At 47.2% G+C, this 24,888-nt stretch overlaps 1 protein-coding gene across 5 annotated transcripts in view; it reads left to right on the forward strand.

Annotated features, from left to right (window-relative positions):
• LOC130369751 (receptor-type tyrosine-protein phosphatase delta) overlaps positions 1–24,888 on the forward strand; it is a 205,936-nt gene that overhangs the window by 117,531 nt on the left and 63,517 nt on the right. For all 5 annotated transcript variants that reach the window (XM_056575280.1, XM_056575279.1, XM_056575283.1 and 2 more), the window contains 2 exons: positions 21,609–21,754; positions 24,250–24,391. In XM_056575280.1, the coding sequence (XP_056431255.1) occupies positions 21,609–21,754; positions 24,250–24,391 (288 nt within the window). The remainder of the gene's footprint in view (positions 1–21,608; positions 21,755–24,249; positions 24,392–24,888) is intronic.

Raw genomic sequence — 24,888 nt, forward strand, 5'->3', positions numbered from 1 at the left:
CCATGTAAGTGTGTGTGTGTGTGTGTGTGTGTGTGTGTGTGTGTGTGTGTGTGTGTGTGTGTGTGTGTGTGTGTGTGTGTGTGTGTGTGTGTGTGTGTGTGTGTGTGTGTCCGTACCCTTGTGAGCACATATGATGTAGAGTACAGTCCTGGGCCTTCCTTCCAAGCACCGAGTGGAGCACAGCCAAGAGATTTGATACACGTAGACAACGCACTCACAGGCATCTGCAAACAAATACTACTAGGAATAATTATATTCATTTGGTTTCTTTAAGTGTTCACGCCTGTATTATCCGGTGTCCGGAATTGACCAGGCTCTCTCCTCCCTCGATACCTTTTGCTAAATGCTTAACGATAGCACTCCTGATGTGTCCATTAATTGATTTCTCTCAACGTTGGCCGGTAGTTTGTGTCGGAGTCCTCCCTCCTCCCTCCTCCGTTCTCTTCACATCTTCACATCGACCATTGACGTGTTCACCACTGCATTTGCAAACATTGAATTGCCCCCCCCCGCCACCCCACACACACACACACACACAAACAAACACACACGCACACACAGACACAATGACCCAAACGTGCACATGAACACACTTTACATCGACGCCCACAGCGATCTCAAAGACCGCATTTTCCGATGCAGTGCAAACGAGCCGCCCGGAAAATGGTAAACAGATAGAGCCTCCTGACGGGAGCTGCTCATTGAGCCGTACCGTCCCGGAGATTGAAGGAGTAGGAGGGATGTGCGTTGGCCACTGCTATCAAAACGAAGGGAGAGGCTGTTATGGGTATGGTAGATGCTACCAACATTGCGACAGATGCTTATTTTATAAGACTCTCTCTCTCTCTCTGTCTCTGTCTCTGTCTCTGTCTCTGTCTCTGTCTCTGTCTCTGTCTCTCGCTCTCTCTGTCTCTCTCTCTCTCTCTCTCTATCTCTCTCTGTCTCTCTCTGTCTCTCTCTGTCTCTCTCTCTCTCTCTCTCTCTCTCTCTCTCTCTCTCTCTCTCTCTCTCTCTCTCTCTCTCTCAAAACGAAGTGAGAGGTTATTTTGTGTATGGTAGATGCTACCAACATTATACAAATGCTAATTTTGGGTAATCTTGGGGTAATCAATGGGTAGTCTTAAAACACAGATTACCCATTGCTAAACCTGCCATTAATACTTATCAAGGTATACGGTACATACCTTAAATCCATTGAAAGCTGAAGTAAACAAAATATACGATAAGAGAGCGATATTATACCCTTGAAACTAACCGTATTGAGGTTTTTCATTAAATGGACCAATTGTTTTGAATCAGGATATCAGGATGTGGTTTCAAAGAATGTAGTGAACACACAAACTGGGTATTCACACAAACTGACACACACAGAGAGCTGAAGGAGAGTAAGTCACTTAGCATTATTTCCTTGCAGGAAGTCTGAAGGCTAATGATACAGTATTCTCCAGATAACATCATCCTGTAATATGTGTGTTTTATGCATGCCTGGCCTAATATGAATTATTGTAAGATTGTGTTGTATTTGCATATGAGCTTCCAGGCTCTACTGAAATTAGCATTTTTACAACAGCTCAAATTAAATCCCTCTGCTTAATTTGCCCGCTCACTAATTTGATTTAAATTGAGTCTATTCCATTTCCTTTAACAGCCCTTTATCCACATTGACACGAAACGACACACACATATACACACACACATACACACACACAAACACAGACACGCACACACACACACGTGCCCATCCATGTCTTTATGCTTGCACACACAAGTAAATAGATAACACTCAAAAGAGCAGCAATGTACTTAAATTCATCAACCCATCCCCCTAACCACAGACACAAAAAAAAAACTGATATATACATGAATAGAGAAAGCACACCCGCTTTCCACTTGCATGTTAACGTTGCAACACTTTGGGGGGGGGGGGGTGGGGAAGGAAGGCAGGCGTTGAAGCACACAGGGTGTAAGGAAGGTTTTTTCGATCCGGCCTTAAATCATTGTAATTTCCCCCTCTCCTCGCTCTCGTTTATCATCCTGCCGGACACCGCTCGAGTGGAAATCTCATTGTGGGCTTCGGTCACTCAGCGAGAACGTTCTCTGAGCATCAGCACGCCGCCACAGCCCCTGCAGCGTGCGGGGCTCCACGCGACATCGCCCTTCTCTTTATCCGCTTCCCTTTTTCTCCTCTTCTTCTTCTCCTTCGCCCCAAATGAAGGCGTCGGAGACAGCTTCTTCAGTGCAGCGGCTGCCAGCAGTTAATTAGCGTCAGTGGTTGTTTGGGAGGAGGACCACAGGGCTGCGAGTGTACACCCAAGATAAACAGCAGCATCCAGGCGGCGAAGGCAGTGCTGCGAGATGCCACCTCGTTCCAGGTTGAAACGCAAAAGAATAAGACCCCCCGAACACTAATGACTACCGCGAGAATAAGCAGTAATTATTTTATTTTTTTGTGCTGGTTTCACTGACGTCGCCGTTGCAACTTGTCACCGCAACACCATGCAATTACGTCTCAAGGAAGTTGTATCAGACCCTTAATTAACGCTGAGAATGCCAAATTTCTCTGGCTATTCGCCCTGGGGTGGTGTTTATCACCATTAGCTCCCTCCCCTTAGGCAGAAACCTTGCTCTGCTCTTAGGCCAAGGGAACAGCACAAAGGAAAGCAATTTTCCCGACATGTTGGACCCATCTACAGCAAAAGAAAAGCAAAGGTTCACGTTGTAATACAGTGGTTTTGTGTGAGCGGACTGATGCAGGTAATTAAAGGGCAAGCCTGCTAGACACTAATGCTATAGATAAGTGCACTTATGTCCTCAAGAAACATTGACTCGAAAATGGAGGGACAATTTAGCTGCCTTGTGCCATTGAATTTCGGAGATAAGAAATATTGACAGAACGTAAATCTAGTGGAAGTGGCTGCACATGGGGCCCCATCATAATTCATCCTTTCTGTGTCAGAGGTGTTTTGAATCCCTCACTTCAGGAGTGGGAATGAAAGGGGCGAGCCTTTGAAAAGACATGGAGGTGCTACACATGTACCGTTTCATTGTGCTGAGCTGTCAAAAGGCCATTTCGCTGCGATATGCAGACACTTTAGGCTTTTTTCTCGGTTTTATGAAAAACCCTGCAGGCTAGCTTGTCTGATACAGGGATCAGCTGGTGAAGTGAGTTTGCTGCCAGATGTTTTGGTCACGCTTCACGGTTTGCACCGGATCCCAACAAATCAAAAAGACAATGCGTTGGTCGTGGCTTCACCCTCAGTGGATGAAATGCGTTCGTTAATGTGATGCATGGGTGGGATGATTGACCCACTTAGATGGAAGTGGGCCCTCTCTGTCCAAAGGAGCATGATCACAACATGACACGAGAGCAGAGAGCACCAATCGTATGTCTGCAATGCAAATCCAGTCAGGTTTCCATAGTGACTGATGGGTCTCTGAACTGAAGAATGGCAGTTGGGTTGTTCACTCTGGTATCGCTTATCTGGCCTTGCTTTGAAGTTCAATGAGAGAAAATGTTCACTATGTTTTTCAAAATCACAGCACAAATGGAGAAAATAATAAGTCCTAACCTGATTCAGTAGTAGGGAGAGCTTTAATCATCACATGATCCAAAATTAACTCAACACGTGGATAGGAATAAGTAATTGAAATGACTATAACGAGTTCATTTTCTATAATATAAGCAACATGGTGGACTTCATTTGAAGCCTCCGGAGAAATGTGTATGCTAAAGGCCAGCTGTTTGAGTCTACGTTTTGTAATATAACCCTAAACATTTAAAAAATGCCACCTGCCTATAAATGGATGGCCATAACTACCACTAACATGTGTGTGTGTGTGTGTGTGTGTGTGTGTGTGTGTGTGTGTGTGTGTGTGTGTGTGTGTGTGTGTGTGTGTGTGTGTGTGTGTGTGTGTGAAACATATGTGTGTATTCCCATGTAAGTTTGTGTGTGTATAATGTTGTATGTGTGTAAGTTTGTGTGTGTGTATGCAAGTGTATCCCCATGTAAGTGTGTGTGTGTGCATGTGTGTGTCTGTGTGTGTATGCAAGTGTAAGAGTGTCTGTGTGTGTCCCTGGAAGTATGGCCTCACTTAAGTGTTTGTGTTTGTGTGTCCGTGTACCCCCATGTAAGTGTGTGTGTGTGTGTGCGTGTGTGTGTGTTTGTGTGTGTGTGGCCAACACCTGGCCTACGGGCTGTGCTTTGGTCTCACTCCGGGGGTCTCCGCAGCGCGGCACACTGCGCTGATCCCGGCACAGCACATTTGTGTGCCCGCGGGGGGGCGTTAAGACGCTGCGTCGAGGTTAATGTTCTGAGCCACTCATCTGTTTGGTGTGCCTCAGGGAAATCTGGGGTCCCCCGCACGCACACACACGCACACACAGAGCAGCCCACCCAGCCCTATCTGAAGGCTGACATCTCCACCTTCTCTACCGAACACACTCTCTCCTCCCGACTCTTAATGCTGATTGGGGGACCAGAAACGCCTTAATGCGCCCCCCGTCGCGTGGCCACACCTGATTTGCATTCCCGGGCGTCCGCTGAGGCAGTGCTCTCGCTGGGTCTGTCTCCGCAGGGCCCCGGGCTGTTATTTCAGGGGTCTGCCACCCTATACGCTCTCTCTCCAGCGCCGTCTCTCTCTCTCTCTCTCCCCTTCTTCCTACTGATTAGTTTGTGTGCCTCGCTCATAACGGGAGAGCCAGTGGGACGTGCTCGCTCGCTCTGTCGCTCTCTCCCGCTCTCTCTCTACATCGCTCTCTACATCGTGCTCTCTCTCTCTCTCTCTCCCCCTCGCTCTCTCTCTCCCCTCTCTCTTTGTCCCCTTCCTCCCCTCTCCCTCTCTCCCTCTCTCCCCCCCCGTCTCTGTGCCGTGCCCATCATCATCCACTGAGTTATTTGCCATTGAGTGGCGCGCGGTGCAGATTTACGGCCGCACGCTGCCTCGGCCGTGCTTTATTAGTGATGGCAAATGAGAGTGGGAGCTTTCCATCCAGATATGAAAATGTGCTCACCGTTGAAAGGGTGCCAGGAACACGCGGCGACGACTCACATGCACACTCACGCACACTCGTACACACACACACACACACACTCGTACACACACACACACACACACACACACACACACACACACACACACACACACGCGCGCGTACACACACGTGTACACACACGTGTACATGCACACAGGCACGCAGACACACTCGCGTACACACACACACGCGCGTACACACACACACACACACACACACTACTATGGATGAGGTATACGTTAGCCCCCAGCGTGAGCACTCCCTTGTGGCCGTCCGGTGCCGTCGTTTGTCATCCTCTCATCAACTAATTAAGCACAATGATCACCTTCTGCCGTGATGGAGGACGGCTCCCCTTAAGAGCCGCTAATTAACGTTAAAAAACAAGAGGTGGGGTGATAGGAGAGCGAGTTTGACTTCACAGGAAATAACAGGATTTCCAAAAACCTCCTTCTCTCTTGCCACAATGTCACATATAATTTAAAGGCGTTAAGGGGGGGAGGGAGAGAGAAAGAGTGAATTAGAGAGAGGGAGAGTGAATTAGAGAGAGGGAGAGAAAGAGAGTGAATTGGAGAGAGAGGGATGGAAAGAGAGAGAACGGGAGAGCGGAAGGAAGGGAGGGAGAGAAACTCAATGGTAACAATGGCAGCTGCTTACATGCACCTGACGGACATCTTTCCGGGCCTTTCTCCCTCTTTCCCTCCTGAGCTATCTCTGGCCATGTCGTTAGCGGCAAAGTGCACATATGGGAACGCCGCCGTCGAGCCCAGTTGATAATGTCAGGATTTATGCCTACATGAATTTCGCTAAGTACACCTTCCAAATAAGATTTCCCCACGCTCCGCGTCGGTTCCCAGAGAGAGAGAGAGAGAGGGAGAGAGAGAGAGAGGAGTTTGTCCTCTCCAGAGCACCGCCCAAGAGAGACAGTCATTTCACACCACATGATCTGTTGCCTCTCATTACACGGCACAATTTAATTGCCCCTGCTTTCTTTCGTGTGCCTCACCCCCCCCCCCCCCACCCCCCTCCAGCCGTGTGATTATTCAATGAGCGATCTCCCCGTGGAAATGGCCGTCGTTGTTTGTGTTCTTTGGGTGGAAATGACCCCCTGTCGTGGGTCCCGGCGGGATGAAGAGGGGAAATGCTCATGGGCGCGAGGCAAATCCATTGAGTGTATCTCTTGCTCAATTCCCCCAGTACATGGCGTGGGGGTTTCGGGTTTCAATCCAGATTGCCGGAAGGACCGGTGGAAGCCTTTTTTGGTGATGCCGACATTGGCTTAGAAGACACAGGCCCATGCTCCAGCTTCACACGTTTGTAAAAGCATACATGCTCTGAATAAACCCCCCACACACACACACACACACCCACATACTATGTCATCACCGTCTATTCATGGCACACCAAACCAGACATTCTCCAGGCATCCCTGAACCACTGAATATGGCCTGAGGCCTCCAATGCTGCATGCATACTGGCTCAAAACACTGTTTCTCTTGGCTTAATCGTCCTGTTCCAACACACAGAGGTGGAGCTCAGACCTTGGCCTAACGTTGTAGCAGTGGTGAGACGGAGTGGAGGTCTGTGGTGGAGCAATAGGATGGAGCCGTCCCCGGCCTTCGTCATAAAGTCTGAGCTTCTCAGCGTTGTAAACAACTCACTAAGTTGACGTTCATTACTAGGCGCAATAACGGTTTTGAAGCATGGTTTCCTCAGATGTGTCTGGGAGTGAGACTTTGGTCTCCAAGAGTCTGCATGGCTGCCAAATTATAATGGATAGGGTCTAGGTTCAAATATATAAAAGTGGTTATTTTGAATCAGATTGTTCTTTTGCCGGCCCCAAGTTTTTTCAAGTAACAGCAGCTGTTTTATTTTCGGTAAATTGTGTTGCTCAATTCGCTGTAACAATCCGGGTCAAATGAAGGCAAGACGTATTCCCTTTGGTCCAGAGTGCTGTCTGGACCGGGCATAGGACCCCTCATGTTAATAACAGCCTTTTTATTCCATGGGAAGAAGCAGCACAATGCTGTAAACCATTTGAGCCAGGTCAATCTGAATAAGATTACCAATAGTAAGAGTAGTACAGATTGGACTCCCACCGTGTTTGGAGCCCCGGCGAGAGGCCAAATACAGATGGAAAGAGATTTCAAGAGGATCCTCTCAGTTGGATTGGTTTTTATTACCATCATTTCAGAGGGAAAGCAACACACTGCGAATGAAAAGCATATGTTCTTCCTTTGACTAGAACAAAAAACAGTGCAAAGCCGTAACCATGCGATTCCAAGAAAACAGGTTGTCAGTCAGACAGGAGTTAATAATAATAATAATAATAATAATGAATTTTATTTGTAATGCACTTTATATTGAGCAAACAATCTCAAAGTGCTACATAAGAAAAAAAAAAAGAAAAGTAAAAGTTAAAATTTGGAGAGAGAACGTCTCTCCAAAGGAAACAACTAATGAAAGGCTTTTTTAAAAAGGTAGGTTTTTAGGCCTTTTTTAAAAGTGTCCAGGGTCAGTGGTGTTGTTTGGATTGTGGTCATATGAGTTAATCTGTTCACATTAGACTAATTTAAATAATTATATTAAGTGATGGTGAAACTATGACTGGGTGAAAAGTGTGTGAAAAGTTCCTACAAATTGATTATTCTGTTTTTGATCTGAAGTAGGATTAATAGTAAAAGATGTCAACTGTGGATTTCATAATTTGTGCAAAGCTTGGCTCCCAATTGTGATTTGTTTTCGCCAGTATTCATGTGTGACAGTAGCATATCAAATAGTTGATGAAAGGCTTCAGCAACAACCACATATTGGATTTGTCTCTATTGTGGATTACACCAATTACTGAAATACATACACAAGTTGAGAAGAAACAACATTGTTATTATTGAAATATCATTACCGAGGCCCACTTTGAACCCGTAAAAGAAAACATAAAGGAACAACATGAAAATCATTGTCCCGGTAAGCCAAACCATCCATTATAAGAGAAAGCAACCGAACCAACGCTGTTTTTAATGCCTTTAGCCTTCAGATATGAAAGGGCAGCACGATAGAGCCGAAACAATCCAGTCCATCAGAGACTCCCAATAGTATACACATATTTCATGGGTTGGATTTGTTTTTATCTTTTTTGCCTCTCCACATTGGCAGTATTAGAAGTTGGTCGTTATATAGAGTACGGACTGCCACGCTGGGATAGATGGCACATTAAACTTGTTGTGGTTCCTTTTTGCAGATATGGCTTGACCTTTTTTGCCTTTTCTGTTTTCATTGGAATCTATCCATGCGGTCAGCGCACTAAATCTGTACACGATCGGAGTCTATCGATCAGGGGAAAATTAAATTGTCCTCCGCAGCGGGATATGGATTAATAATTGCCCACTAATGTCCCCCCTGACATTTTGGCCATATCCAGTCAATATTGTTTGAGGCAGCCGCACGGACAATTATGACGCTTGTTATTCGTTGTCTTTTCTGTAATGAGCGCAATCAGCAGTTGGCCTGACTTTTAGCGAGCGAGCACGAATGGATTTCCTTTCCTTACGCTCCCATTACTCACCCGTATGGCTCTCGTCAGAACGCTTTCTACCCTAACAATACGTGGGGGTTTCTGGTCCATTGATCTGATGTCTAACATTCTTGCATCATATGCTCAAACGGCACGGCCGCCATAAGCGTCCTCGTCGGCGGTTCTGAACCGCTCTGCCACAGTGGCGGGCTGCTTGTTCTCGTCCCAAACGGAACCGCAAAGCGCTCCCTTCGCCGTACTATAAATACCGGAGAGCTGGCGACGGGCACGGCGCCACATCACTCCGCTTCCACTTCCTCTCCGCCATCTGGGAGAATTCCTCCTCTGGCATTCTCACGGAAGGTCTTCTTGCGGGACCCCCCACCAGCCGACAACACCGCCGTATCTCTCTCCTCGTCCCTTCTCGTCGGTCGCCATTGGCCGAGTGTAATTAGGCGATTTAACTCGAGCCAGACCTTCGACGGGGTCTCGGGATGGGAGGCTGTGTCCCGACAGGCCCCGCTCCTCGTCCACGCGAGGCGGGGGCAGATACAAAGTTAGGTTGGGAGGGGGGGTGGAGTGGGAGGGGGAGGGGGAGGGGGGGGGGTGGCAGGAAGTGGAGGGGACAAAAGATGATAAACGTCGCGCGGCGAAAACCGGAATGCAATCTGGCTGCCATGATGCAGAGATGCTCTAATGGCTCCCAGCGAAGAAGAGAATGGGGAGGGGGGGGGGGGGGGGGGGGTTCTGTCGGGATGGCAACGTGATAAATGGCGAGGAGGTGGCTGTAAGGACTGTGCGGGCCAGACGGAGAGGAGGAGGAGGAGAGGGAGCAGGGAGGAAAGAGGAGTCGTCGAAGGAGGGCAAAGGAGAGAAAAAACAACAACCACAAAACAAATAAGCCAGACGACAAAAAAACGGATGACCACAAAATGGAATCCAATTCATCTGGACTCAGTGTGTCCCACCCCCCGACCATCCCCCACCACCACCACCACCACCACCACCCGCCTGACAAATTCAGCGTGAAAGAGGAAGAGAAAGGAAAGGGAAATTGTTTTATTTTTTTTCGTCCTTGAACCCACATTACCCTTCCTTACACGCACGTTGAACGCACACAAACATACACACACACACATACACACACACACCTACACACACACACCCAGCCCCCCCCCCCCCCCTCCCCCACTTCACTCAGGTATATACCTCCAGGTTGAAAAGGAGAAAACAAAAGCTATACCGACCGGGAGGGCTTCTGCCTCCATAGAGAAATGAATGACAACAGCCTGGCGTCACATCCCACTTAGAACCCCTCAAAAAGCTTTTCAGAAACACTAAAATAACAGTCGTTTACACACACCATCCACGATTCTGTGTCAAAAGTTCACGCATGTTAATGATGTATTTTCAGTAGCGTCAGACTCACGTCATTGTCCGAGGAGGAAGTCCAACGGACAGCGAGGTAATGTAATCTAGTCTAGACGAAAAGTCATTTGGAGCATGCTTAGTCTCCTGCGGGCTGACACCCTGGACCACCGCGGCATCGTCTACAAATAAGAATACGGTCAAAAGTCTACAAACAAGAATACGGTCCAGTACGTCGCACCTTTCTGTCGCTCTTGAAGACAACAACTCAAGTTTTCATCAAGGAATTTTGTCTGCTGGTATAACGAGTACCTTTGACACATTTGATGGACTCGACTACATAAGTATAAACCCCAAAAACATGTTCTTACTGTAGTCTCTTCCTCAAGCCGTACATTTGTTTAATTCCATCTTAATTTGAATGCCATTTCAACAGTTTTTTACAATACGTCCGGGAATTAAACACTGCCGGTAACAAGCTGTCTTAGCTGCTCAACACAAATCGTAACACAGAAATATATTCAGAATATAAATAAAACGAGCTGTGTTCGGTTAATGTGCCAAGCGCACCAGAGTTGCTGGAATATTCATGAGGCTTACGAAGCAGTACTGCTGAGTCAACGTGTCAATGGCTATTTAACCTTTAATCTGAGAGGGGAAGTCAGTCCCTATAGAGCCGGCATCTCAAAGAACTTCCCACTAGCTTTGGGGCATTTCAATAAAACTGCATTAGCTATTTTCTTTTTTTTCTTTACTGTCTCACGCAGTCTCTTCTCCTATATCTCCCCTTGCTCGCACTTTCTCTCTCTCTAAACCTCCTTCTCCTGCCCTCTCCTCCCACCCTCTCTCTCTCTCTCCCATCCTCCTCCTCCTCCTCCTCCTCCTCCTCCTCCTCTCTCTCTCTCTCTCTCTCTCTCTCTCTCTCTCTCTCTCTCTCTCTCTCTCTCTCTCGTGCTCTTTCTCTCTGTCTTCTCCTCATCCTCTGACTTCTCTAATATCCCCTCAGTACCTCCCTCTGCCAGAATAGCTTGAGGCCCGATGTGCTTGGTTGTCAGGCAAATATGTGCTACATGCATTCAAACAAATACTATTTGAACCGGCTAGATCCTAACACACACATAAATGAACACGCATGGATGCTTCACTAGTAGAATTTATAAATGTGAATTAAGCACTCTGTGGCTGGAGCAAGTCTACCTAGACCAGTAAAAGCAACTCTATCAAACCGTGTTGTAGGTTTTTCGTTAACATAGTACGTGCCATTCGGAGGTTTAGACCTTGGCACCTTCAATCGAATCAAAGGTGGGGAATGTGGAAAGCATGGAGAATCCCCATCTTTCATTTGGTTGGATTTGACTAAACACACAGAAGATGCTGGGTTGGTTCTCGGGCTGGATGTTGCTAGACCGTTTGCCTTATCGTTGCCCTGCGACCCCCCCCCCCCAATGATGATCCCACCACTCCAATAATCTATTATGGAGGACATGGCTCCACATACCAGATGAGCGAACTGACCGATTGCCTTGAGTAATAAGCCAACATTCATAATCTACTCCTTATAGAGTGGATTGCAGATCGCCTGTTTTGTGCGAGATTGAAAATGGTTTACACATGATCTAAAACAAGCAGTAACAACATTGATCAGGGTTGATTAGTCAGGTTAATGTATGAGGCTATTGCATAAGCTACGAAACGGCTATATTGGCCTTCATTCTGGACACGAAGAGCATGGTTTGTCCCAAGTGATCAATGGTGGATCCAGAATGTTGATGGTATTGATCTGCTACACGGGGAGTGGGAGGGTCAATCTTAACTGCATCATTCTAATCCTAAACACCAGTGCAACTCGCGAGTGGATCGATAGATACAACATTATTAGCAAGCTCCCTCTATTCATGCCGGTGATAAAAAAAAGGTCATTGTCTGAAATGGTCAACCGATAAGGTAACATACCGCACAGGCCATTAAACTTTACTTTTAGAACAACCTTCTCTGATTGAATATCCTCCTTACTATTTTGTGTCGTTTTCACAGAGCAGTTTTCTAAGAACAGTATTCTCTGCTCTACTGTACTGTGTCCACATGTCAGTTATTGTGTCCAAAGGTCAGTTGTTGTCGCTGTTGTCAGACATTACTGTTGGTTTTCCCATTCGGTCCGATGCCCACGACAAGCCACAGCAGTTATTGTTATTCCAACTCCTTTACTGGTTTACCCCAAAAAAGGGATTGAATAATACCAATAAACTCAACCCAGACTCCGTGGTTTGTATGTAAATGCGTGAGGCGTAGCAACGGTTGCCGGGTCTCCAGAGGGGGTTGGATGGGTGCCAGTGGTCGTGGCGGCGGGGTTGCTGTGTGAGCTCGCTCCGGCTTCTTCCCGCGAGCGCCTGAGAAAACACGGGGCCACGGCGACCAGCGTGTCACTACTCACGGCCTGACAACTGGCATCCATCGGAAATGACTTGGCACAACTAAGCCATAAAATTAGAGCCTGTTTATTTATACGACGTCGGTTCCTTGGAGCCATTTGCTCCCATAATCCATCTGGGCTCCTAAGGAAACAAAATATGAGGCAAGCTTTTCCGCTCTGTGGTCGATGATGGCTGAGAGAAATTATGAGAAGTTTGTGCCGCGGAGAAGGGATTGGAAGGCCCCACGGGGTAGTGCAATTGGCTTTTTGAATGGGAGCAGTCATATACGCTCAGTGTTTGATTTTTATTTTCCATCCCTTCCTTCCCCCTTTTCTTCGATAGGTAATGGAAATTCCCCGGCGTTTCAGATTGCCATCTACACATCCTTTGCACCCTTGGTATTTTCCTCCTTCAATCTCGCATTCCAAAAGCCGAAATTATACAGGCTGGGAGCCATCTTTGGCGCGCGTGTCGTTACATTGACAGCGGCGTGACATGGCTCGACAATACTTCCTATCACTTTTGCCATTTTGTAAAAATCTTTTCAAGTCCAGCGAGGCCCGACTGCGATAACCGCCCGGCCATTTTGCCGCTGCGTGGCCGTTTAATAAATCCCTTTCCACCTCCTTGTGGATAACAAAATGAACAAATGCTTTATTTCAGCGGTAGTGGCTGCCCTTCCCCTATCGTATCAGATAATTAACTTTTTTTCTTCTTTTGCAAATAGACTGTGGCCGGCGACCAAACAGAGGCAGCCACAATTACCATTACTTATCTGTGGGGGGGTTCTCCCCCTCTCTCTCTCCAGACATTCAAGGGGAGGGGGGGGGGGGGGGGGAAGCAACAAACAAGACAAACAAAATGCTATACTTCTAAGGCAATGTCTTCCTCCAACTGTCAGCTCGGCCACCAAAGTTTGTTATTCAGTCTCAGACTGTGCCATCGAGGAACACAGGCAGAGTCTTGCTGGAGAACACCCGGCTTACATATGATTTTGCCTTTAGATTTGACAACCCTGCGCCCAGATGTTTAGAATTCTCTAGCAGGAGGTCTAGGGTTTTCAACCGCATCAGGCAAACGCACACATACACAGACACACACACACACACACACACACACACACACACACACACACACACACACACACACACACACACACACACACACACACACACACACACACATCCATCCCCTCAATCACTTCTTTTCAGGAAGGATGACAACAACTGGCATAATTCAATATTTATTCACTTCCTTCTGTTTGCTTTCCACCGTGAAGAGAGAGGGAGGGAGGGAGATAGATATAGCGAGGGAGGGAGGTAGTGTGTGTGTGTTTGTGTGTGTGTGGGGATGAGGGGGCTTTCATGTGTGCACGTGTGTCTGATTTGCTCCAGCAGTGATTCACTTTGCCTCTTTAAAGGCGTTGAGGGCCGTTTTCAACAAAGCCATCTGTTTGAGTGGGCCATTTTATCAAGTGACACGCTGGATCGCTCTGCCTCGCTAATGTGACTCACGGGAGGCAGCGGCAACTTGGGCGTGTATAGGGTGAGAGAGAGGCAGAGAGAGCGAGTGGGAGAGAGATATATTTTCCTTATGCAATCACTGGAGAGTACACAGAAATTAAGGAATGAGACGAAAAGGTTTGGAGTAAAATCTGCTCCATTTTGATCTGAATTTCCCTCATCCATACAACAACATTCAACAAGATAGTCAGAGATCAGACAATTCTTTGTGTTGGACACTATGGCGGCTGTCAGCAACAGAAAGCAACACACTATTTATTTAATGACACCATCCATAGTTGTTCTCTCTGCTAAATTGTGATCTTCTTTAAATGCCTCCTCGTCCAAATTTCTGTATCATTCTCGCTTTTCACCAATGGACTCCAGTATACTCCGCCACTACACTCATCATGCACTCTCTCTTCATCGAAAAGTGCACAATAAGTAGCCTGTATTTCCTTTGGGACTACCGGTCAGCGCATTTGTTGTGTTTTTGTCTATCTGTTCTGTATTTCATGCACTGAAAAAGTGCACTGAATTCAACAATAGCGCATTGCACATTTCAGCTTGACATAGCCCTGCACTCACAGAGATGATGTGTAAGCTCAATGGTTCATACGCTCCACAATATACACATTGTAAACGTGACACAATCAACAGTGAGTCATTCAGCCCGTCATACAGTGACTTCAACCCCACTACCACATGAACACACAACGCAGTTGAAACACATGCGTGCGTTTGGCGGCACTGCAGTCGTACGATCCTTTCTATTTAATTAGTGAATAGCATCATGGGTGGCAATGGCGTCCGCCTAGAGAACAACGTGTTGGCAGCTGTAGTGTCGTGTTCGGGGGGGCTGCCCTGCGGGAGGGCCAGGTGGAGCCGGAGACTTTATTAAGGGGGGGGGGAGGGGGGGCGACATGCGCTGCAATATTGATAGAGCGGCGAACCCCCCGAACCCCACTCCCATTCGCCACTGCGATGCTTTCAAACGCCCGCCGTAAATGACGGCGCTATGCGTCCTGATCCAGTGACTAACGCTCATTCAGGGCCCGTATCCCTTTCTCAAGCAGCCGCTAATTGCAATGTGAATTGTTTGCCTCCATCTTGGGCGAGGCGGCCTGTTGGATATGCGACGCGAATTAGCAAAGGGTTCTAATTAAAGGTTGCATAGGTGATTTGCTTTTTTGGCCATTTTTGCAAAATTACTTGAAATCCTTATCATAACCCGCTTACAGCCACTGAGTTAGAAGTACTGACATGAAAATTAAACTTGTCAATCATCTGTGGAACGTGCAGGGCTCGAAAAACTCCAGCCAATCATATCCATTGCCACCGAGTTTCATTGGACAGTAAGTACGTCAATCAAACGGTCGTACTGCACTCCCCCTCCCCCGCGCCCCGCGCGCGACCCCTTCGTGCAGTACTCGTGACCCAGAGCTCGTGACCCAGAGCAAGCTCCTGTTTGTTGTTATCCTGCGGTATCTACTGGAACTAGTTAATCCACATTTGGACCTAGCAGTAGAAGACAATTTCCATGGCAGACAAGACGCCACAATCCCCACCACCACCACCACCACCAGCAAAGAGAAGGAAAACTCTTTTTCAGAGAGTAATTGATAATAAAAACGCTGAAAGAGAAAAACTGAAATCAAGAATAATCCTAGGCGCTGCTTTTGAACGTTGGCGGCAACTGAAGGACGAGAAGGGTCTAAACCGATGCTTGTGTGGCGGTTGACCTAGTTTCAAAGTTTATACCGTTTATACTCGGTAATACCGGTGTTGAGACGAGTGTAGGCTATTACTCGGTGTGAAAATGTCCACACCGCGGCAACCCTAGTGAAAACCAGGACTTCCAATACAATTATATGAAACAAACATACATTTTCTAAAAATAGTATTGATTTATGTGACCGTTTAATGTTTATAACATCTGGTGCAACCATAGCCGCGAGAACGTATTCTCAGCAGGGGGTGCTGGAAAAAAAAAACCGGCGTGCACTAGACTCGCAACTCGTCACATTGATAAAAAAGATATATAGCAGCGCAGCTCAATTACACCAGTGCATGCGCGCACAGTTGAAAATCGATCGTTGCGTTCACTTCCTTCACACCATGGTTCACATCCAGCTGCTCACAGAACAAGTTTAGCGCACCACCGCTACCCTCACACTTTTTCATATAACCTTTTTTCAGCACTAGGACATATGAGCATTAAATAAATGCTGCGTCTCAACATGCCTTGGACAGCAGCGAGGATGACTCGCTTTGCCACGGGCCGAAACAGTTCGGAGCGACCACAGCCAGAGCGAACACAGCGGGGCAGAGGAGTGTCAGGAAGTCTTTGGTGTACACATCAGTACGGCCTATTTGCACTACTGTTTAGTGGCAATGCAGTGTTTTATTCTATGCCTTTTTATTTTCGTATATTATTTCAATTAATACAATTTATTTATTCATGAAATCAAGATCTGGGCTTCAAATCTTTTTTCCAAATATAGGTCGTATTACAATGGGGTTTGTGTTTATATTCGGACCAATACGGTACAGCGGATGCTCACATGACGTTAAGCATTTCCTGGTGCATAATGTGACGCTTCAGAACCTAAAATCCATACACAACACATAACCGGCGTTTTCAGAAATCTCCACTTTGGTTTTTAGAAATGATCGTTTTCTGTGATAAGACAGGGCCTCGGACAGGGGGTGTTGCAGCACCCCCAAAACCCCTACTTCCCGCGGTACTGGGTGCAATTTACAGCTGAATGTAGTGCCATGTTGTTAAACGAAAACCTACGCTAGCCTGGCTCGCTCTCGCGCATCTCTGTTCGCGCTCGTGCATGATTGCGCGTCCAGGTACTTGGAATGGGTGGAGTCAGAGTCAGCGTTGAAGGGGAGGGGGTAGGACCATTTGAGTTGTGTATTTTCAAAATCTGCTGGCGTTTCGCAAATCGCGTACCCAACCTTTAAGCTCAGGGTTTTTCTTTACTGCTTTGGGCGAGAGCCCCTTTTGTCAGTGTATACAATGTGGAGTTTGTTTTCCAGCCAACACAAAAGACAATTCTTTTTTTTTTTCTTTTTTTATCGCCACATTGCAGATAGTCTTGCTTTGTGCCGCCGTTGAAAACGGCGTACCGTCGCATGTGCGTCGCATTGTTTCACTTATTGGTTGTGCGAGCGGCGACGGCTGTGTGGCGGCGTGTGTGCGTGCGTGGGTGGATTTGCTGTTTGTGTTTGTCTGGTGATTGTGCGACTGCATTACCATAACCTGTGTTTTGCTCCTGATGAGGAATCTGTAGCACCGGAAAATAATAAAGCTCATTAATTAATCCACAGAGAGGCAGAGGAGACTGAATTTAAACAAAACAACGCGCAGGCTTCACCGTCCATGCAGCCACACCTGCAACTTCTCGCACCAGTTAACTTTATGGGTTCCTTTGCACAGGGAACTCCGATTCAGTCTAATATCGCAAATCTCTGCCCTAATCATTCTCCGGAATAGAATAAAATAAAAAGTGATTAGAGTAGGTCCACACTGCACGCTACAATGACTTTGAGTCTTCTTTAAAGCTCGCCATCAAAACGGTGCTTCTGGTCGAGTTGCCCACATCTTCACAATTCAAAAATAGCAGAAGTGATATGCAGGTTTAAAAGGAGAGTGGGGTTTGGGAGGGGGGTGGGGGGGTTATAAAATGTCAGATGAGGTTAATGGTATCTCTAAAGGTTTTTTTTCCCACCGACTGTATGCAGGCAAAAACCGACTTGGGTATTTGTCAGACTGTCAACCAAAGTGTTAGGATTAATTATCCCACGCCACAACCCCACCTCACCCCGCCGGTTTGAGATTCAGAGAGGAAACGGGCCCTTTCATGCAAATGAAATTGAATGTCAGTCAGTGTAATTGTGAGGACCAGGGCCCCGCGTAGGACTGCTGTCTGTGTGAGAATAGACGGTTCACAGGGAAACTTGGTTTATTAATGTTTCTGTCTCGGGCTTTCCTTTGATACACGGCTCTTGGGAGGCAAATCAAACTTAAGTCTGTGGCAGGGCCCCTGGGTGACTTGAAATGTGCTACCCTCTCACATACACTCACACATACATACACACGCACATGTGAACACGCGTACACCCACACACATACACACACACACACACACACACACACATACAAAGGCATGTATGCACACACATGCATAGAAAAACCCGCACATCACTATGAATTATGTTTTGAAGAAGGGTATTTAAATTAGGATTCCTAGCATCGGGTGAATATCCAACAAACTGCTAATGGATGCAGTTATGCAGGGGAAGGACATTCTGTTCATGGAAATATGAAAGAAAGAAAAAAAAAGATACCATAACATAGACCCCAAGAGTTCAGTTACCAACACGGTGCACGTTCCTAGACTGCCCTCCAAGAGTCACCACTTCACAGCACTGGAGCAGCCAATCACGTCCATTCTGCTCCACCAAAACACACATGTGAGGAAGGAGGAAGAGGAGGAGGAGGAGGCGGTGATGGGGGCTGCGTGTGAAATGGCTCTCAGGTTCCCAGCTAATGCTGAGGTATCACGTTCCCAGGGAGGCAGAAGCAGCTGATCTTCTCAAGCTGGCTACGGGGCGAAGCTCAGAAGCTGAGGGCCCCCTCAGCGTAGAACCATCCGTCACATCACACCCCCACCGTCTGATTAATGGGATCCCCGGATGGCGATCGTTTATTTGAAGTATTTGAGGCCAGATACCTTTTGATTGATTGCTTTTGTTTTCAAAGCTATGCTGTGATATGTACTGATAACAAATAATGTTATTCCAGAAATGATTTTCGACTCGGTTTTGAAAGCTTTTTAAATATTTCCAACCACAGGTAGTTTGAGATTCATTCTGTAAAAAGCGAAAGCTTCTCTCTGTTCTTTTTAAGTGATGCTGTCGCCCAAATTGAAGTCAAGAAATTGACCAAACAATAGTTTGGGTAAACAAAAGATTGTGTATACTTATGCACAATTATTTGCAAAAAGAGCATGGCTGCAAAATGTAGCAGAGCCTTAGGAAAACTGACAAAATAATCCATATTCATTCGCTGTTAAATATAGTTTGAGGCTTTCCTCTGTCTTGTCTTGCCAGAATTATGTTGCTGGCATAATATTTCAGGCACTATTTAGCTGGACCTCATGAAAGTAAAATCATGCAAATTTTAAAGTTACACAAATTCTTTTTTCAATATAGTTGCTAGCTCTTACAATCGAGAATCCCATTGCAATGCAAACGGGACATTTTTCACGAACACGACATCCTTGACAATATGCAAAAGCCGTCCCCCCCCAAAAAAACACGATGTAGCGCCTCATAAACAAATGGCCTGAAGGAAGTACACCCCTAATGGCGCATAAGAGAGCAATGTGTCAAATTGTTTATAGACGAGAAAACACAAAATAAGCAGCCGTCTTCAACATGCAACCACAGACACAGTCACTCACCAACGTGTGTGTGTGTGTGTGTGTGTGTGTGTGTGTGTGTGTGTGTGTGTGTGTGTGTGTGTGTGTGTGTGTGTGTGTGTGTGTGTGTGTGTGTGTGTGTGTGTGTGTGTGGGAGGATATCAGTCGGCGTGTCTGTGAAAACACCATTATCATCATGTCACGCCTCAATCACTCCCTGTTGTGAGCCCGCCTTCGCCCCACAGCCGCCTCCACCCATCCCTCTCCCCCAGCTCCCATCTCCCTCCCCCCCCCCCCCCCCCCCCCCCCCCCACCCCCGGTGATCTCCCATACCTGTCATAGCAGTCTATCATCAGCGCCGTAAGACGGCACACCGAGTACATAATGGATAAATGGCCCCGCGGTGGGGGAGAGACGAACGGAGGGAGGGAGAGGGGAGAGAGAGGACGGGTAGGGAGAGAGAAAACAACAGTCCCCAATGGCATTTCAATTACCCATCAGTCCCCTCTTGGCAGGGTTCCAATTTGTGCCATTTTCCTCAGCCAAGTCAATGAGATACGGTCCAAATGCAGATATAATGGCTCTTTTCTGTTCTTTTTCCTTTCTTCTACCCCTTTTTTTTTCCTTTCTTTGTGCGGTACGCATATTACCCCGTGTGGGCACTGTTGCACACCTGTCAGCTTTCTCGTGTTGCGTTCTGTGTGTACCGTGTGTGCGTGCGTCCCTGTGTGTGTGTACTCCATGTGGTTGTGCGTGCACGTGTGTGTGTCTGTGAGCATACCGTGGGGTGCTCGGTGATTTCCCAGACTCATTTGCCCGGCAGAGGCCCAGCTGTTGGCCTGTTTATCTGTCCGCCCTTTTGATTGCGGACCACATATCTTGTGTCACCTCTCCACAAACCCTGCAGGTTAATCTGTCCCCTACCGCTCTCTGCCGTGCTGCTGGGCCACAGCACAGTCTGGAACCACACACACACACACACACACACACACACACACACACACACACACACACACACACACACACACACACACACACACACACACACACACACACACACACACACACACACACATATATAAACGCACACGCACAGACACACACCCAAACACACACACACAGACACACACGCACACACACACACAGACACACACAGACACAGACACACGCATAGACACACACACACACACACACACACACACACACACAGAAACACATACAGACACACACAGACACACACACACACACACACACACACACACACACACACACACACACACACACACACACAGACACGCACCCAGACACACATTCACACACACCGACACACAGACACACCGACACACAGACACGTACACACAGACACACATACACACGCACGCACGCACGCACGCACACACGCGCGTCGATGAGGTGGGTGTCCTCGTGCGAGTGTGGGCCACTAACGGCCAGCTCAAGTGATTGATCCGAGGAAGATTGTCTCACGATGCTCCATATCCTGCCGAAGTAAATTGACAGTGCTAGATTTAACATGGGGGGTATCGGCTGTATCTGAGTCAGCTGGCCGTCCTTGTCCCTTGCACCCTCTTTTTCTGCCATTGCAATGATCGCGTCCTGGATCGTCGCCATAACGACGTGATTCAAAGCTCCTTAAAGCGCCGTTATAGCTCTTGAGGGCGAATACATCCTTCTGATGAGCGGTGGGTTCTGTGCCTTCTGATCCCAAGTCAGTCAAACGCATTTGAACAAAACATCACAGGCAGGCAATGACTTTACGTTGACACCTGCACTTTGTTACATTTCCACATGGTGAACTTTTGCTCCATTGGATTTCACCGTTTTTGTTTGATATCCCTGGTGTGGATGGGGTTGCTTTGTTAAATTTTTAGCCGGCGCCACGCCCCTCCATACACATAAATATCACAGGGCCATGTGAGTCCACAATGGCATCTGAAAGCAAGTGGAGAACCAGCGCCCGATAGAGATTCAGGAGTGCTGAAGCGAGTGCAGTGATAAAACGGCTCTGTACAAAACCGTCCAAAGTTAATTTACTCCTGATTGCAGTTAAAGCTCATCGTTTTCCCATTGCCGTCCAAACGGCAAACCTGGATGACCTCAGCACCAAAGACTCTCAGCAGAGGCAGCAGACACACACACACACTGAAACCTCTCCTGCTTCCTAGACTGTGGGCCTCGATAAGTGAAGAGAAATTGCATCCACGACTTGTGATGTTTACAATTCTCTCTAACTCTGTGGTTTTGTTTTATTCCCTTCTCTCTCTCTCTCTCTCTCTCTCTCTCTCTCTCTCTCTCTCTCTCTCTCTCTCTCTCTCTCTCTCTCTCTCTCCTCAGCACCACCAAAGTTCCTCAGAACCCCCAATGACCAAACGGGCGTGCAAGGGGGCGTGGCCTCCTTCATATGCCAAGCCACGGGCGACCCACGACCCAAGATCGTGTGGAACAAGAAGGGGAAGAAAGTCAGCAACCAGAGATTTGAGGTATTAGGTCTATTGTTCTGATGTAAAATGCTCGACAAAATTAGCATGCCCCCCCTCCCCTGCACCGCTTGTGGCCGTGCACCGTGCTCCAAGCTGCCATACATCCACAGACTGGACTCCCTTTCTCCTGCTTGCCTTCCCCCTGCTTCCGCACAATAGCAGAGTCCTGGTAATCAACTTGGGTCAGGCAGTTTTAGAACATGAATGTTTTGCTTTCAAAGTTATGGTTTGTTTCAGCAAATTTTGGCAAATATATTTGCTGAAATATTATGAAATAATATTTCAATATAATATATTGATTGCTGAATATGAAATATTCAGCAATCAATTTTTTTATTTCTTAAATTAATTAATTAAATGCTCTGATGATTTTTTAACATCCTCTATCTGTGGGTGTAGCCGGTCTGTAATAATTAAATTCGGTTTGAATTAAACGATCGTACGGCCTGCCTGTCTGTGTGCACTCTGCTTCTGCACGCATGGCGCATGACAGGAGTCTTCCACAAGGATAAGCAGACCTGATGCTAAGGCTAGCGCGGGAGCACTTTCAGAGGGAAGGCCTGGAGGGACCTTTTCGGTTGGATACTTTCAGAAGCTAGCTTACTCTGGCTGGTTCCCCTAAATTGCCTAGCATAGCTTTAACGAACCCTGGGACAAAAAATTATCTGATGAATACGAACATAATAATGAAAAGAAAGTAAGTAATGGAGGGAGAAGGGGTTTAGCAACAAGTAACAAACTGCGGTGCGACCCAGATAGCCGCATTAGCATCACACCACTGCATTAGCTAGCCTTATACAAATTGAGAGTGTGTCGAGGCAGGGTCCTACATGCTGCAGGTCCAGTGCCTTGCTCAAGGGTAGATTCCTGCTCTGCTGCACGTGTGCGTTCATCACCCTGCCCCCATCCCCCCCCCCCACCCTATCCATCTTCATAGCAACAACACTGATGAGATTTCAACCCCTCCATCGGACCGTCACAAAGTCCTACGCAATCTACGCGGGGGGGGACACATTCAAACCCAGAGCTCGGAGGCCCTGCTCGTTGTCTCTCTCTCGGCATAAAATCTAATCTGATCAGGGTTGGTTCCGTCCGCCTGACTCCACACGCTGAATGCTGACACGGGCAGTATTTCCCCGCCCCGTGCCGGGCGCCCTCACAGCGCCCGGCAGATGGTCGGCCCCTCATGCCCATTGATACCTGAGTTTTCGCCTCATCTCACAACGGAAAGGCTATGCGCTATTAAAAAATATGACTCGCCGCAACTTCCCCCCCTGTTCGTTTTGCTCTCGCAAATTCACCGTAGATGTTAAGATGTTTTTTTCGGGGGGGGGTTTTGTTTTTGGTGTTTTTTTTCATTCCTTGCCATTGGCTTGAATGCCAAACACAGCTTGGCTCATGAAATGTTGAAGTACAGTGTCTTCTAAATAGATGCTGATATATTATATTTATACATTGGGAAATGGAAGGCCTCTGTGTGTGTTTTCGAGAGAGAGAGAGAGAGAGAGAGAGAGAGAGAGAGAGAGAGGGAGAGGGAGAGAGAGGGGGTGTGGGTATGCATGATGCAGAGGTCTTCAGGGGTCCTTGAATTGAAATGTGCCTTGAAATGCTTAAAAGAAAGACATTGAATTACGACACAGAGCTTTCTAAAAACCAGTGAGTATACGACATGTAGCATGCAAAAGATAGCTGTCCAAGCTACAACAGACACCTGTTTGTGAGCATTCTCTGTTGTCGTCTGTCCAATAGTCTTGGTCCTGTCTCTCGTGACACACGATATCACTCCATGTTACCGGACATTTCCGTGCTCCAGCGTTACAGCAGGCCACGTTTCTGAGTGTTTGTGCTTGTGTCTGTTCCATCGATTCTGTTCCATTTGCTGCATTATCTAAAAAAGGATAGAACGTGAACTTTAAGAGTGGGCAATTTTCTTGAAAGCAAGCCGCAATCTATTTTGAATCCTGGTGAAAAACATTCTGTTCAGAACTCTTTCCCAGTCTTAAAGTTTGCTTTGGCTTTGCCATATCAATGCACAGACTACAATACAATATATTATATTTCTTATGTATGATATATATCTTACATATTTGTTCAGATTATATTGTCACACAGGACCTAAGACTTAAGAAAAATAGCACCTTTAAGACTAAATCATTAATATTGCCACATAAAAAATATATATGAGCCACTAAATGTTCCATAATACTCACCTTTAAGCCACTCAAAGCCCTGTGTACCTAACCCCCGACATTGTCCACAACTTAACACCTATATCTATGTTTAACCACATCCGTCAGGCTAATAAACCAAAGCACTACTTTGTGTCAGTCCCCATCAGTGTTGTTAAGCCAAACTGTCTTTCCGTGTGTGTGTGTGTGTGTGTGTGTGTGTGTCCACGTCTGTGTGCGTCTCATCCTGTCCTGTCCTGAGTCCGTCGTTCGTCCGTGCCGGAAAAAAAAAACGCCTTTAACATATCTCGTCTGTCGCACATGCAGGTGATCGAGTTCGACGACGGCTCCGGCTCCGTGCTCAGAATTCAGCCGCTGCGCACCCCCAGGGACGAGGCCATCTACGAGTGCGTGGCCTCCAACAGTGTGGGGGAGGCCAGCGCCACCACCCGGCTCACCGTCTTACGGGGTAAGTTCCTTCCCATGGCACAAAACATGGCCCAGGTAATGAACGGCGCACCTTCTCTCGCACGCTTTAGCAGGTAGCCTAGCTGCAGACGCTAAGCGAGGTTTTGGCCAGCGGGCCAGCGAGGTGGAGAGCTGTGTTTACTTGTTTCACGCTGGCTCTCTCTCTCTTGGACTATGGCTTGCTGTCTCGCACTGTCCCTTTCTCTGTTTCTCTCTTCCTCCCACTGTTTCTGTCTCTGTCTCTCTCTCTCGCTCCCTTTCTCTGTCTCTCTTCCTCCCTCTGTCTCTGTCTCTCTCTCTAGCTCCCTTTCTCTGTCTCTCTTCCTCCCTCTGTCTCTGTCTCTCTCTCTAGCTCCCTTTCTCTGTCTCTCTTCCTCCCACTGTTTCTGTCTCTCTCTCGCTCCCTTTCTCTGTCTCTCTTTCTCCCTCTGTTTCTCTGTGTCTCTTGCGGTCTTTCCCTTACTCTTTGTCTGTTTCTCTGTCTCTCTCTCTCGCACT

The sequence above is a fragment of the Gadus chalcogrammus genome, chromosome 17 (genome assembly GCF_026213295.1).
Source record: "Gadus chalcogrammus isolate NIFS_2021 chromosome 17, NIFS_Gcha_1.0, whole genome shotgun sequence".
In the NCBI taxonomy this organism is placed as follows: domain Eukaryota; kingdom Metazoa; phylum Chordata; class Actinopteri; order Gadiformes; family Gadidae; genus Gadus; species Gadus chalcogrammus.